General features: G+C 45.4%; 1 protein-coding gene across 1 annotated transcript in view; it reads right to left on the bottom strand.

Moving 5' to 3' along the window:
- epor (erythropoietin receptor) overlaps positions 1-16,062 on the bottom strand; it is a 38,758-nt gene that overhangs the window by 11,514 nt on the left and 11,182 nt on the right. Inside the window, exons 3-6 of the mRNA XM_068021122.1 lie at positions 5,950-6,085; positions 4,796-4,974; positions 3,660-3,811; positions 2,873-3,026 (exon numbers count right to left, since the gene is read on the bottom strand). Of these exons, the coding sequence (XP_067877223.1) occupies positions 2,873-3,026; positions 3,660-3,811; positions 4,796-4,974; positions 5,950-6,085 (621 nt within the window). The remainder of the gene's footprint in view (positions 1-2,872; positions 3,027-3,659; positions 3,812-4,795; positions 4,975-5,949; positions 6,086-16,062) is intronic.

Here is a 16,062-nt window from a genome sequence, read left to right as displayed (position 1 = left end):
GGAAACCACACTTACCAAAAATGGGACATATTAATTTCATCATATGGAACATTTTGAACTGTTACTGGATTTGAAATAACTTGTTTCAAGAGACCACAGCAGTGGCTGAAAACATGGCTGCACATTTGCATTCTAAAAGACAGTTGAATAAGAGAGACAATGGAACTGCTCCCTGATTCAATTAACCAGATGTATTTTGATCAAGAGACATTGAATGTGTAAAAGGCCAACATTTCACACCACCAGCCCTCCTCCCCCCCACCAAGAGTCTCTGCCAGGCTTGGAGGAGAATCCACAAACCTTGACGGGCAGGTTGTTCCAAATAAGGAGCTAGTCACATGACTAACCTGCTGGCCAACTTGGAGTTTTTTGAATTGTGACACACAGAAGGAAGAGACTGCAACTGAACTTGGAGAGCACCTAGCTCTCTCTTTCTTGAAAAGTTCCAGGGACTCACAAAAGTAACTCCAGCCTCAAGAGAGAAGACTCCTGAAGCCTTCTGGTACCAGCTAAATAGGTGACAGTGTGCACTGGGCCCCAGTGAGAACTGCAAGACTTAACTGCAATCAAAGGCTTTACATCGAATCCCAAAATGAATAAAAGAACTCCATATTACTTCAAACCTCTCTTTAATTCTTTCCCCTCCTCTGTCTCTATTTGCATGTGTGTTTATCGCGTATGCATGCTAGCGTGGTTGCATCACGTACTTTTAGTAGTTTTAAATGAATTAGAGTTTTAAGGTTGATAAACTTACACCTTTCTTGTTTAAAACCTGGTTGATTTCTTTGCCAGTACAATTAGAGAGCAGTGAACAAGGACTCACTCAGGAAAAGCTAAAAAAAAAAACTGTGTTTTCAAAAATTAAACCCAGTTAAGGCCAAACCAGCAATAGGCTGAGAAGGGAGCCCTAGACCCCGTCCTCACCTGGTCGTAACAATGACCTTTAGGGGAGGAAATCTGCTGTCCTTACATGGTCTGGCCTACATGTGACTCCAGACCCACAGCACTGTGGCTGACTCCTAACTGCCCTCTGAAATGGCCTAGCAAGACACTCAGTTGTATTAAAGAACCCCCTCACAGCCTCCTTCTCAAGGACAATTAGGGATGGGCCAATAAATGGTATCCTTGCCAACTATGCCCACAGAATGAATTTAAAAAAATCATTGCATAGAAGAATTTGGTACAGAAACAGGCCATGCGTTTATGCTCCATAGCAGCCTCCTTTTACCCTTCTTCATCCACCTCAAATCAGCATAACCTCCTATTCCTACTTCTGAAGTGTAGCCACAGTTGTAATGTACGAATTATAGCAGCCAATTTACGCACAGCAAGCTCCCACACAACAGCAAAGTGATTTGACCAGATAATCTGTTTTGAGATGTTGATTGAGAGATAAATATTGGCCAGGAACTCCCTGCTCTTCTGCAAAAATAGTGCCATGGGATCTTTTACATCCACCTGAGAGGGCAGACGGGGTCTCGGATTAACTTCTCGTCCAAAGGATGGCACCTCCGGCAATGCAGCACTCCCTCGGTACTGCACTGGAGTGTCAGCCTTGTTTTTTTGTGCAGAAAAAGGGACAGCTAGATGAAAAGGCAGGCTTTAAGGAATGTCTTAAAAGGAATGAAAGAGAGGCAGAGGGAGGGAATTCCAGAGCTTAGAGCTTAGGCAGTTGAAGGCATGGCCAACAATATGGAGTGATTAAAATGAGGAATGTTCAAGAGACTAGAATTTGGGGAGCGCAGAGATCCAAGGGGGCTGAAGGGCTAAAGGAGATCACTGAGCTAGGGAGAGGGATTTGAAAACAAGGATGAGAATTTTAAAATTGAGTCGTTGCTTGACCAGGAGCCAATGTCAGTCAGTGAGCACAGGGGTGATAGGGGAACGGGACTTGGTGCGAGTTAGGACACGGGCAGCAGAGTTTTAAGTGACCTCAAGTTTGTGGATGATCGAATGTGGGAGGCTGGCCAGGAGTGTGCTGGAATTATCAGGTCGAGAGGTAGCAAGGCATAGGTTTCGACAGCAGGTAAGATGGAACTGGAAAATTTATAAGTTCCATGAGTAATTTTCGTGGAACACCAGGAAAGTGCTGGTTTTATGTTCTGCCCTTTTCCACTCCAGCCTGTGCAGTATAGACGATTCATTTGGAAATATCAAGGCATTCCCAGCCAGCGTACACCAGTCAGTCTGTCTGTCGTGTGTCCAGCTTTGGTCACCAAGAAACAAGCCCCAGTATCACAGCAGTGAAGAGCCTCTAAACCCTAGCAGTAGAGGGCTGAGTAACAGAGGGAGATGGGCTCTTCAGCCTTGAGTGGGGAATCTCATAAAGGTATGAAGCGTATAGGAAAGGTGTATTGGGAAGAATAATTCAAGTTAAACTGAGAAAATAGAACAAAGGGACACAACACTATCAGGAAGCTCTTCACATGGGTGGACCATAAATGCTAGCGAAGACTAATTGAGCTGAATGGCCTGTTCCTGTAAAATTCGATGTAATTCTATTTAATGTCACACAAAGGGATGGAAAATGTGCATTTAACTTCTGGGCAGGACTGTGGAGTCTAAAATTCTGGAATATTCTGAGAAATGGATGGACTCCATGATGGAAGTCTTTAGTTAGGGGTCATTTTACTGGATGGATGAGTTAGAATTGGCTGAAGGTCCTTCCTGAATCATACCTATCTCCTAAATTCTGATTATTTATCTTCTGTTTCTCCAAACCATGAATATTGATCTTTCCAATGGAACCCGTTTGTGTCAGAATACTGGATGATACACTGAATGGCCCATGGATTTAGTTCCATCCCTGTTGTCTCTCATTTTACAAACTGAAAGAATATCTAGTGAGAAAACTCAGAGATAATTCTAATACCTGAGTCTGTAACAGCAGATACAGACTTGGACCATACAGTCCAGTAGCCGTCTATGGAGACTCCATCAGGCTTCACGCGAATACTGACGAGGTACTCAGTGTGAGCTTTGAGATTCAAGATGATGCATTCCGTCTTCCCTTTGATGGTCTCCACCTACACAGATAATGGAAGGTTATATTGTATGGTGTATGGTGGCTGAGTTTACAATAGTCATTCACGTAGCAATTGACAGGGCTTATATAGTCATTGATATAACAACACAACATAGATGGCTGTGTAGCGTGATGGCATATTCCCGGATAGAAAGGAGATGATTGGGTAATTCCCCCTGTCAATCACGCCCGGAGGCCGCGACTGATTTTACCCGCATAATTTGTGCTATCCTCCACTCACTGCATTTTGATGGAGAAATCACCCTGCTCTTAACAGGGGAAGTTGCTGCAGTCTCGGTCGGTTTGCGGCATGCTCTTTTTAACTAAACTCTATAAATAGACTTTGCCATACGCTGAGTAAATAATTTCTTCTTGCTGTAAAATAGACTGTTTGCTGAGAGCCCTGCCTGACGTCCTCCTCCGCGCCACCAACTCGTCGGCTGACACTGCAGCTCATTGGCTGACACTGTGGTGTCAATAAACATTGTGAACAGAAACTGGTCCTGTCCTTATCCAGTGCCCACACAAACATGTTTTAAAGCTGCGATGAGGACCGGGAACAAACTGAAGACTTTTCAGCTCGAGACCTGGTAATGACACTCAGAGATCAGCTCGGACTCGCAGTTTCCAATACCTTTTGTACATTGGAACCAACTGAGGAAAAGTTGACTTCATATATTAACGAGTTTTCCAGGTACTTAAGTTGAGGCGCTAACCACTTGACATGAAGCTGGCCAGGCTTCCCAGTCCGTTGCACTGTCACGTTAGATGGTGGATCTAAAACAACTGAAGGAAGAAAAGTCAAAGGTGAGATCTTTTTTCCCTTATGCTAGGAATATAGGAACAGAAGGAGGCCATTCAGCCCCTTGAGCCTGTTCCGCCATTCAATGAGATCATGGCTGGGTCACGGTGGGTTAAAGGAGACGTTAAACTGAGGATCAGATTGATGTTACACATCCCAAGGCACGGTTTGAAGAAGAGCAAGGGTTTCTCATGATATACTGTCCAACATTCTGTCCTCAATCAATGTCAACATTGAATAGATTAGCAGCCCATTCATTGCACAACTATTTGTGGGACATTGCCAATGCAGAGTAACCCCAATTTGCAACACAGCAAAAGTCACTGCACTTCAAAAGGTCATTCATTTTAAAGCGTTCTCTGCATAGGTTGAGATAACTTCATGTGAAAGGTGGTATATAGATGTAACTTTTATTATAACATAGCGGCTGTTATCTTACTGTCACCCAAGCCTGACACTGCTTGGGGCTCCAAAGGAATCTTGGTTTATTGACCCTTTAAAACGAAGAAACCAAGGTCTGCATTAAGAAAGAAAGACTTGCACGTCTATACCTCTTCCACAACCCCACTGTACTATACCGCCAGTGAAGTACATTTGAAGCATTATTGTCATGTAAGAAACACAGCAGTCCATTTGCAAGCAGCAAGCTCCCCCCAAACAGCAAAGTGATAATCTGTATTTGGTGATGTAGTTCGAGGGATTTGGCCAGGAAGAATTTCCCCTGCTATTCTTCAAATAGTGGCATGGGATCTTTTGCATCCACAGGAGAGGTCGGACATGACCTCGGTTTAACATCTCATCCAAAAGACGGAGTCTCTGACAGTGCAGCACTCCCTCAGTACTGCACTGGGGGTGTCAGCCTAGATTATATGGTCAAGTCTCTCACGTGGGACTTGGACCAAGAACATCTGACTCGGAGGCGAGAATGCGACCCATTGAAACACAACAAACTCATAGGTTACACCCACCGAGACTGTTGATGTAGATGTCCTTTCTGCTCATTATCACGCTTGAATTTCGTGATATCTCGATATCCAGTGGAGCAAATAAAGAAACAGCCATCATTGGAAGGGTACAGGTGTATCGGGTCATGTTACTGCCAATCCTTTGCATGGATAGTGGACATTCCTTCTTCTCACCTTCATCCCTGTAGAAACAAGTAACATTGCTGAAGAGCAGCTTAAAATTGAAGACAGGGATATCAGTGGGTGAATCTCCAGACTGATTTTAACATGCCTATTCGCCCAATTGTATGTCAATTGTGTTTAATTATATGCAGGTGGAGGGCATTAATTGGGGTCTTACTTGAGCACATATAAAGAGACACTTACTGAAACTGTGTGGTTAAGTTAGGAGGTATATGCTTGTAATGTTTCACTCTGTAAATAAATATAAGACTGAGTAAAGATTGGCTCCAGTGTCATGCATTCACCAACTGACTTTCTGATGAGAACAGGCAAGATTAAAATCAACCCCAGTCTCTGCCGTTGGTTTATTATTTTATGATAGTGGAAATTGTACAACAACAACCCCTGCATTTATATAGCAATTTCAATGTAGTAAACATCCCAAGGCACTTCACAGGAGTGTAATCAGACAAAACAAATTGACTCTGAGCCACAGATGTCAGGACAGTTGGCCAAAAGCTTGGTCAAAGAGCTTCTTAAAGGAAGGGTAGTGAGGCGGAGAGGTTGATGCAGGGAATTCCAGAACTTAGGGCCTAGATAGCTGAAGGCACAGCCTCCAATCGTGGAGCGATTAAAATCGGGGATGCACATGAGGCCGGAATTGTAGGAACGCAGAGTTCTCAGAGAGTGGTATCGCTCAAATGGCTAAAGGGATAGGATGGAGAGACACCATGGAGGGATTTGAAAATTTAATGGTCACAATCATCCTGACAAGAAAGTGGAAAAATAGGTTGCGGAGAAAGAATAAGGATTGGTTTGCAATATCTTCTCAGCAACATCACATACAAATGACAAAAGCTGTGCATTCACAAATAAAAAGAGCTTGAAGCACATTTTTCATGAAGACGTGTCCCGAGATAAGTATGAAATCCAAGTAGAGACAATAGAGCCTTTAGAAAGGTTTATAAAGTACTTTTGAAAAATTGAAAACGTACTGGTACTGATACTGGTAGGACAATCTGTATTCACTGGTGTTGCCGCTGTCTCTTTCATCCCAGAAGCAATAGAAGTCTTCCAGCGTTTGAGTGAAGCAGTTCAGCTTTTTCAATCCCACTGCAGCTACCAGGAGCACTAGGTAAAAAAAAACAAAGCTGCATCAGAAACTTCTAACAGGCAGTGATGGGGCTGACTTAACCTCAACTGCAACTATCTACTTTAATCTCATTTCCATGATCATTTTCCGTTCCCTATTACTTTTCCTTTTCAAATACATAACTGATTCTTTAAATAATGTTATATTCTCTACCTTAATAGCCACTTGCGGTAAAACAGTCTATTTTCCAATAATCCTGCCTTCTAAAACCAGCAATTACTCTCCAGGAATAATCCTCAGTCTGTGTCTTCTTATCGATGATTTGCCAAACAACAGGGTCAGTCTTTTACTCTGAAATTTCTAGAATTTTGGTAAGCTCTATTAGATTCCAACGGACACCCTCTTTTCTGTTCCAGTGAAAAACACCGCCAATATGGGGCTTTCTTTCATGATGATAGGATCTTACGACGGCCTTGATCTTTAGGCCCCACAGGGGCTGGGATCGCAAGCAGGTGGGCGCTAAAATTAGCACCTCTGGCCTGCGTGCCAGTTCCCAGCTTCATCCCGCCCCAGGCCACTTTTGCGGAGGTGTGTTTTGGGTGGGGCGGGGGGGGGGGGGAAGGGAAGGGGAGGGCCGCAGGACTACCCATCCGCAGGCGAGGGGTAGCCGATTGAGGTAATTGAGGTCCCTGCAGACAGCAGGGGTCAGTTTAACTGCCTGGAGGTGGCAGACTGGGGTGCCAGAGCTCCAGGCAGGCCTCGAGGCCCTCCCTGCCTGCCTGAGTGCTGCAGCAGCCGCAGGCCTCCCTGTAGTGGGGCATTTTGAAACGTCCTCTCCCTCACTTACCTTCCATTGCAGGGCCTTTCAAGCTGGCAGGCCTCTGGCCTTCCAGCTTCGAGAGCCAACTCGCCATCCTTAATTACATGCAAGCCTGCCCTCTGGCCATTAATTGGCCACTCCGGGGAAAATCACAATGAGTGACTGTTTCCCACAGAGTGCGGACTTCTGACCCCCATCTCAACCCGATGACAGAGTTCAGAAACCCACAGGGCTTACTGCGCCCACTAATTCCTCTCTATTTTCTTTAAACTGAGGCAACTACCCATTTTAAAATAGACTATGTTCACACCTTAGTTTAATAACAGAGAGTCTAATTTGACACAAGCCTATTAAGTATCCACACATTAACAAACGACATGGTAGTTGTCCAGTTTGAAATGCTCAATGAAACCTGGCGGTTGGATTGCCAACTGAAATCACACAATATCTATTCTAATACTTCGACAAATTTTAGGCCTTGGTCCCTGCTGCTAACTTGGCCCATGTCTTTGAAGCCGTAGATCAGGTCCTCCCTGTGGGAACGTGGTTTACGTAGGCACATCCTGAAGCCAATGTAAGCTAATTGTTGTTACCGTTGGAAGTTTCTTGAGATTGACAACAGCCCTTCTTTGTGAAGAGGTCAAGTTATCTCAAAGTCAGAAAAACTGGGAGGAACAGGCTAGCTTTTTTTTTTAAACCTTCTTGTTTTTTTTTTAAAAGAAAAGAATGTTCTGTTGTGATTTATTGATGCTCTATGTAAAATGTGATGTCTGAAACTCAAAAGTTTTATTCACACACACACACACACACACACAACACACTAGCAGGCTCACAGAAAGAAATAAAAAAGACTTTCACTTATATAGCCCCTTTCATGACCACCAAATGTCCCAAAGTGCTTGACACCCAATGAAGGTCTTTTTTGAAGTGCTGTCACTATTGTAATGTAGGAAATACAACAGCCAATAGTTAACCCTCAACCAACAGCACTAAAACAGATATCCGGTCATCATCATATTGCTGTTTGTGGGATCTTGCTTTGTGCAAATTGGCTGCCACGTTTCCTACATAACAGTGACTACACTGCAAAAGTACTTCACTGGCTGTAAAGCGCTTTGGGACATTCTTGAGGCTGTGAAAGGCGCTATATAAATGCACGTTTGTTTTCTGAGGTAGTCAGAGAGCTCCTGCACAGTGATCCAACCCTTTGCATCCTGCACTTGTGCATTGCAGCATTTAAGCCATGGGGCAGATCCAGCAATAACCTCCTACTGGCTCACTGGCCGACCAAACATGGGGGAGTTGGTTGCGTAGTGGTAACGTCACTGGACTTGTAATGCAGAGGTCCAGGCTCCTGCCTTGGGGTCACAGGTTCAAATCCCACCATGGCAGCTGGTGGGATGTAAATTCAATTAATTAATAAATGCAATTAATTAATAAAAATCTGGAATTGGAAGCTAGACTCAGTAATGGTGCCATGAAACTATCATCCATCTTCGGAAAAACCCATCTGGTTCACTAATGCCCTTTAGGGAAGGAAATCTGCCATCCTTACCTGGTCTGGCCTACATGTGACTCCAGATCCACAGCAATGTGGTTGACTCTTAACTGCCCTTTGAAATGACCTAGCAAGCCTGTCCAAGGCATTTAGGGATGGGAAAGAAATACTGGCCTTGCCAGTGATGTTCACACCCCCAAGAATGAAAATAAAGGATAGCGGTCATGAAAGGTAGTGAAACAGGGTGCTGCACTCATCTATCCAACTAACTATGCTCAACAGTTTCATCATGGCTGCTAAACAGACAGGTGGTCATGACATTGGTGATGTGTCGCTGATCTCCAGGGAGCCCAGAACGTGGGTATCAATGTTTCATATCAGTTTGAGCCTGAGCAATAGTAGATAGCGGTTTGACAGTCAGGCAAACAGTTAGATCTAAAAACAGAGAGTGCTGGAAATACTCAGCAGGTCTGGCAGCATCTGTGGAGAGAGAAGCAGAGTTAACGTTTCAGGTCAGTGACCTTTCATCAGAACTGGCAAAGGTTAGAAATGTAATCGGTTTTAATCAAACAGAGCCCCACCACCGCTTTATTTGCTTAAAACCGATTACTTTTCTAATCTTTGCCAGTTCTGATGAACTGACCTGAAACGTTAACTCTGCTTCTCTCTCCTCAGATGCTGCCAGACCTGCTGAGTATTCCCAGCATTGCTTGTTTTTATTTCAGATTTCCAGCATCTGCAGTATTTTGCTTTTATTAAATAGTTAGATCTAAACTAGACAAGTCAGGCAATCTGTATGATGGAGTTTGTAAGCTAACGAATCAGGAACATGAGGAAAAAGTGGGGCCGAGATTTTTCAGAGAGCTCGTTATATCTGAAAAGCCTTGTCCTGTTTCTTAAACAACTTCCGTCATTATTCATCAGATATTTTCAGGGATCGAGCGGCATACACAATGCGTAGCATCGAAGCTAGGTGTCCAGAAAGAAAGGAAGATCCTGCATTGATATAGGGCCTTTCACGATCTCAGGGCATCCCAAAGCGCTTTGCCTTTTGAATTATCGTCAACTGTTGTAACATAGGAAACGCAGTAATCAGTGTGTGCACAGCAAGATCCCAACAAATCTTGACAATCATTTTAGCAATGTTGGTTGAGGGATAGCTATCAGTCGGGACACCAGGGAAACCACCTCCCCCTTACACCTCTTCCAAATAATCTCTCCGCCTGAGAGGGCAGACGGGGTCTCGGTTTAATATTCCACCCAAAACATGAGATCACGAAGTACATGTTGGATTCTTTGTTATAAGTCATGGCTTGGTGGGGTAGGAGAGGCCTTGTTTACGTTCACTACTGGCTTACACGTCTTTTTGAAAGAAGTTGGGACAGAAAGCTAATCTCGTCAAGCCATGCACGTTCAGTCAATAAATTACACCACTCTGCGTTCAATTGTCCGGAACATCTTATCCAGAGGCAGCAAGTGTCTGCTCTTGGCCCCATCGACTGAAGCACGTGTTTGGAAAGATAAGACACACTCTGACCATCATTGCTGGTAAACCCTGTGATAAACAACAAGGTCGGCTGACAGCTTGTCCCATATCTGCGCTCAAAAGCGTTATCTTGGAGGTACCTGAGAATGAGAACTGTTTTTGCAAACTAAATGTTTCTACTCCCTCAAAAGCATTTGGTTTCTTTTGCGAGGGTTCGAATGCTTTTTTAAAAAAAAGTTATATTTTGCAACTGCTCTCCAAAATAAAATATCAGGTCGTTAAATAAATGCAATTGGTTCAATGCAACTCACTGGTGAATCTTGCTCAGGTGTACAGAGCTTAAATGTGACATAAGGGTTTAAACGGGATGTTTTACTCTGTCAAAGGCGCTATATAAATGGAAGTTGTTGTTGAATAGTTAATGAAGGAATCCACGTTGGGCTGGCTGAGGGGGTTGGCGACACGCATTTTGGAGTCGCGAAAATATTTGACAACCTTGAAGAGTGGCGGCTGAGCACGATGACATTTTCACCTTGAGGTCATGAAAGGTGCAGGTTCAAGCCCCACTTCAGGACTCTACATGGATACTCCAAGGTGACAAAAATTGGACTCAGAATTGGATTGCTCCCATCTTCACGCACTGGGGTCATGATTTGCAATTATCCCACGCCCGGTCCCAATGAGGCAGGCAACACGCAAACTTCATGCTGCCTCCTCACTTCCATGATTTCAGCAATGCAGCCCAGTGCCAAATGCTGCACGCCTGGCTGGCACGGGTTTCAGCTAGCCTGCCCCTCTTCAAAGCGGAGCTGCACTCCTTAGACTGTCAGCAGGAGCTTCCTTATCTGCAGAAACTGGCTGCACGGAGAAACACCCCAAATGGAGCAACTCCCAAGAGAGAGGGGGCTGCCAGGTTTTCTGACATGGCGCTGAGGCATTACAACAGGAGGCCGAAAGGAGTCGAGAAGTAATGTTTTCATCGGGGGCAGGAGGCGCTTAAGGCAAACCCCAAGAAGGGAGGGGAAGCAGATGGCCAGGAAGGTCAATTCCCAGAGTCTGGACCCAAGGACCTGGCAGCAGTGCTGTAAGAAGTTCAGTGTCCTAACATGGGTGGTCAAGGTCAGTGACTGCATCGTCAAATGACATCTCCTCCCCAACGCATCATGAACCTCTGGCACTGTTCAATGCACCACACCCTGAGCAGCAATCTCTGGTGATCAGGGCTCAGGCCCAGTGTTCCGATGCTTCACCCCAACCTCGGCCAAGTTCCAATGCTGCCGGCCTAACACCCACCTCTTACTGCTTCCACATACGTCCAGCTATTCAACCGTGGCAGGCACATCGCCCCCAAACACAATCACTTTCATTCTTCCTTCACCCTTGCAGGACAAAGTGGCCCACAACAAAAGACCTGAACCAGAAGGGATCAGGGGCGCCTGCATCACCTGAGCTCAGCTCTAATAGTGATGCACCCAGCATCACTGAGAATATTGAGGATGACATAGGTCTTGAGGTCATTAAAGATGCTATACAAATGCAAGACTTTCTTTCATTCTCAAGTTGTAAAGTCTGAAGGCATCCACTTTGGACCTAAGATCGGTCAGAGTATTTTTTAAATGGCAAGTGGCTAAGAACAGTGAATGAACAAAGAGATTTGTTTTTATTCGTTTATTGAATGTGGGCATCGCTGGCAAGGCCAGTATTTATTGCCCATCCCTAATTGCCCTTGAGAAGGTGGTGGTGAGCTGCCTTCTTGAACCGCTGCAGTGCTTGTGGTTTAGGTACATCCACAGTGCTATTAGGAAGGGAGTTCCAGGATTTTGACCCAGCGACAGTGAAGGAATGGCGATATAGTTCCAAGTCAGGATGGTGTGTGGCTTGGAGGGGAACTTGCAGATGGTGGTGTTCCCATGCATCTGCTGCCCTTGTCCTTCTAGGTGGTAGAGGTCGCGGGTTTGGAAAGTGCTGTCGAAGGAGTCTTGGTGCATTGCTGCAGTGCATCTTGTAGATGATACACACTGCTGCCACTGTGCATCGATGGTGGAGGGAATGAATGTTGAAGGTGATGAATGGGGTGCCAATCAAGCAGGCTGCTTTGTCCTGGATGGTGTCAAGCTTCTTGAATGTTGTTGGAGCTGCACCCATCCAGGCAAGTGGAGAGTATTCCATCACACTCCTGACTTGTGCCTTGCAGATGGTGGACAGGCTTTGGGGAGTCAGGTGGGGAGTTACTCACTTTAGAATTCCCAGCTCTGACGTGCTCTTGTAGCCACAGTATTTGTATGAAAGTAGTTTTCCAAGTATATAAATCATAAAAGGCTACTGAACAGGTACAAAAATAATTTAACAGGCCAATAGAACGTTGGCCTTTATCTCAAGAGTCTGGAATACAAAAGCAATGGAAGTTCTGTTACAGCTGTACACAGCTCCAGTTGGACGCCTGGATTTTGAAACCACCACCTGTTTACATAGGAGGCCATTCAGCCCCTCGACCCTGTTCCACCATTCAATGAGATCATAGCTGATCTGCGACCTAACTCCATATACCCACCTTTGCCCCAAATCTCTTAACACCTTTGGTTAACAACAATCTATCAATCTCAGATTTAAAATTTACAATTGATCGAGCATCAAGAGAGAGTGGAAGAGAGTTCCAAACTTCTACCATCCTTTGTGTGTAGAAGTGTTTCCTAATTCCACTTCTGAAAGGTTTGGCTAATTTTTAGACAATGTCCCCTAGTCCTAGATTCTCCAACCAGCAGAAATAGTTTCTCTCTTTGTTCTTGGGATGTGGCAAAGCCAGCACTTATTGTCCTTGCTTTCTTGAACTGCTGCAGTCGAAGTGGTGTAGGTACACCCACAGTGCTATTTTCTATGGCGGTTTGATATAAATGAGCAGCTTGCTACACAACTTCAGAGGGCAGTTAAGAGTCAACCCCGTCGCTGGGGGTCTGGAGTCATGTGTAGCCCAGACAAGGTAAGGACACCAGATTTCCGCTCCTGGATGTCATTAGTGAACCAGATGAGCTTTTATGACAATCCGGTAGTTTCATGATGGTTATCAATGAGACTAGCATTTTAATCCAGATTTATTAATTAATTGAATTTAAATTCCCCCAGCTGCAGTCGTGGGATTTGAACTCATGTCTCCAGAGCATTAGTCCATGCCTCTGGTTTACTAGTCCAGTAACATACTTCTATGCTACCAGCTGCGCAATCTGTTCCCCTTAATATCTTGAAAACTTCGATCATTCCTCAACCATCTAAATTCCAGGGAATACAGCCTAGTTTGTTTAAGCTTTCCTCATACTCTGACTCCAAGGCTAAAGCTATCAATCTGGTAAATCTCCTTCTGAGGCCAATAGATCCTTCCTAAGGTGTGGTTCCCAGAACTGTTCACAGAGAAGAGTGCTCGAGAGTTCCACCATGAAGCCACTCTGACACTGGAGTTCCACCTAACAGAGACAACTATTTTAAATGCAAAAACAAATTAAAAGCATGTTGAAAATGATAGCAATAAACAGTGGTTAGGATGTACAGGTATACAACTCCATATGATTAGTCCTTGGGTGAGATTCTCAACTTACACCGACAACACAGTTGCTAGGCATCTATATTGATGACCAGAGCTGGTGCCAAAACAAGAACCAAACCTGAGTGAACCCATTACTTGTTAACCATTAAATAACGCTAATTTTTAAAAGGCTGTGTTTGCTGGCATCGCAACCACTAGGTGGCACAGTACTGGCACATGCGCAAATGCAGCCTCATCCACTGAAACGTCACTGTCTACGACGCCGCAGGCAGCTGCCAGTAATTAAAGATGGTGCTGCTCAATTTGACACAAAAAGAAATTGATCCCAAACCCCCTCACCCCTCAACGGCTGTGATCGCCGCCTCCACACCCCGCCTCCAACAGTACCCCGCTCACTCTCGCCAGTGCCGCATCTCTTCCCCATCCCCTCCCCCGCCCGCTTTCTGACTGCTCCATCCCGCCCTTCCCGACCACTCGCCCCTCCATCCTGCCATTCTCTCCCACGCCTGTCTGCTCATCGTTCCCTCCCGCCACTGGCTCCTCGTTGCCCACAGAAGCGGCTGGGGGGGGGAGGTGGGGGGGGGAGGTGGGAGGGTGGAGAGAGCAGGATGGAGCAGCAAAGAGTTGGGAGCAGCGGGATGGAGCGGTGAGCAGATGGGAGCAGTCTCGAGCAGGCGGCCATGGGAGAGAACGGCGGGACAGAGCGGGGAAGAGAAGCGCCGATTGAGGCGCCGATTGCAGGAGGGAGTGGGGTACTGTTGGAGGGGATGGAGGCAGCGATCGTGGCCATCGAGCGGTAAAGCAATACTCGGACGTCATTACGTGGTGACATTGACGTGCTCATGCGCAGACCCATACTGGCAAGCTGGAAAATGATTGGACGCGCTGATGAGGTTGACGATCATTCTGCATTGTCAGGAGACGCTCCATTTTTAAAATAAAACTGGATCCCCTCAGAATGATTGCAAGGCATTAACCTAATTGCTGGGTTCAGATGGTTAAAAATACCTCAGGTACATCAGCATTTCAATCTCATCCGTACGGTGAGGTGACTGTGTACATCACGTAGAGCAGTTCAGCAGCCTATTTGAGCAAAGCAAGATCCCACTGCCAGAAAATAAGTCCCTAGGGTGTTTCTTTATTTTGGAGCTGCTGGTTAAGGGATGAATATTGGTCAGGACTCCCCGGCTCTTCAAATAACGCCACAGGTTCTTTTACCTGAACAGGCGGACATTGAACATCTCATCCCCCTCAGTACTGCACTGGAGTGTCAGTCTAGACTCTCCACTCAAGTCTCTGGCGCAAGGCTCAATCCCACGTTGACACCAGTTCTCCGGGATTTCCGTGCATCTCCTGCCGAAGTCATGATGGACAATTGGTAGAAACCTCCTCCCTCTCCCCCACTGCAACTGCGAATCCCTGGTATTTATACAATTTAACAGTGCCAAAGGAGTCCATTCAGCCCATTGTGGCTGTGCTGATTCTCTGAAGCAGCTGTAATCAGTTGGTCCCATTCTATTCCCTGCTCAAGTTCTTGTTTTCCTTGTTACCCTTTTGCAATCTATTACAGTGAGGATTTATAATTTGTGCCCTCTTGTTTGAGACTCTCCAATCAGTGGAAATAAATTTTCACCCTGATTCTTGATTTCCATTCATTGCAGATTTTAAACTATTAAATCTTTAAAAAATCGTTCATGGGATGTGGGTGTCACTGAAAAGGTCAGCATTTATTGCCGATCCCTAATTGCTTGCAGGCCATTTCTGTGGGTCTGGAGTCACATGTAGGCCAGACCAGGCAAGGACAGCAGCCCTTCCCTCAAGGGCATGAGTGAACCAGATGGGTTTTTACAACAAGCGCCAATGGTTTCATGGCCACCATTAGACTGGATTTTTTTTAATTCCCAGATTAACTGAATTCAAATTTCACCATCTGCCATGGTGGGATTCGAATCCATGTCCCCAGAGCACTAGCCTGGGTCTCTGGGTTACCAGTCCAGTGACATTACCATGACGCCACCACCTCCCCACGAGTATTGTACTGTACTCCCTGTCCAGATGGAGAAACTCCATTCAAAATGGCATTACAGCCTCCATCATCCATTGTCCATTTAACAACTATCATTTTCCTGCAGGAAAGTCTTGCATGAATTGGTGTTTCATTGCATAAGCAATGCCTGCAATTCATCACTTTCCACTTGAATAAGACAACGTTAAAGCCCCTTTCATTATTTGTACTGTACATCTTTGGTTCCTGTGCTCAGTGTACGTGCTGAGAGCAACGCATGCTCTCCCTATGGCCGTTGGATTATCTGCTTGTCCAACATGTTGCTGTTTGTGGGGCACTGCTGTGCTCAAAATGGCCACCACACCTCCCATGCAGCAATCACACTTTTAGAGTACCCCATTGGCTGCAAAGTGCCTTGAGATGGCCCAAAGTATCCCAGTCTGAGTTGCAGTATCTAGAAGCTGGTGGACACCTGTATGATCCACAACAACCACAGAGTCATAAAGCGATACAGCACTGAAACAGGCCCTTCGGCCCACCAAGTCTGTGCCGACCAACAACCTCCCATTTATACTAATCCTACATTAATCCCATATTCCCCACCACATCCCCACCATTCTCCTACCACCTACCTACACTAGGGGCAATTTACAATGGCCAATTTACCTATC

The sequence above is a fragment of the Heterodontus francisci genome, chromosome 43 (assembly GCF_036365525.1).
Source record: "Heterodontus francisci isolate sHetFra1 chromosome 43, sHetFra1.hap1, whole genome shotgun sequence".
Lineage (NCBI taxonomy): Eukaryota > Metazoa > Chordata > Chondrichthyes > Heterodontiformes > Heterodontidae > Heterodontus > Heterodontus francisci.
The sequence above is the reverse complement of the archived record's forward strand: the minus strand, read 5'-3'. Positions and strand labels throughout refer to the sequence as shown.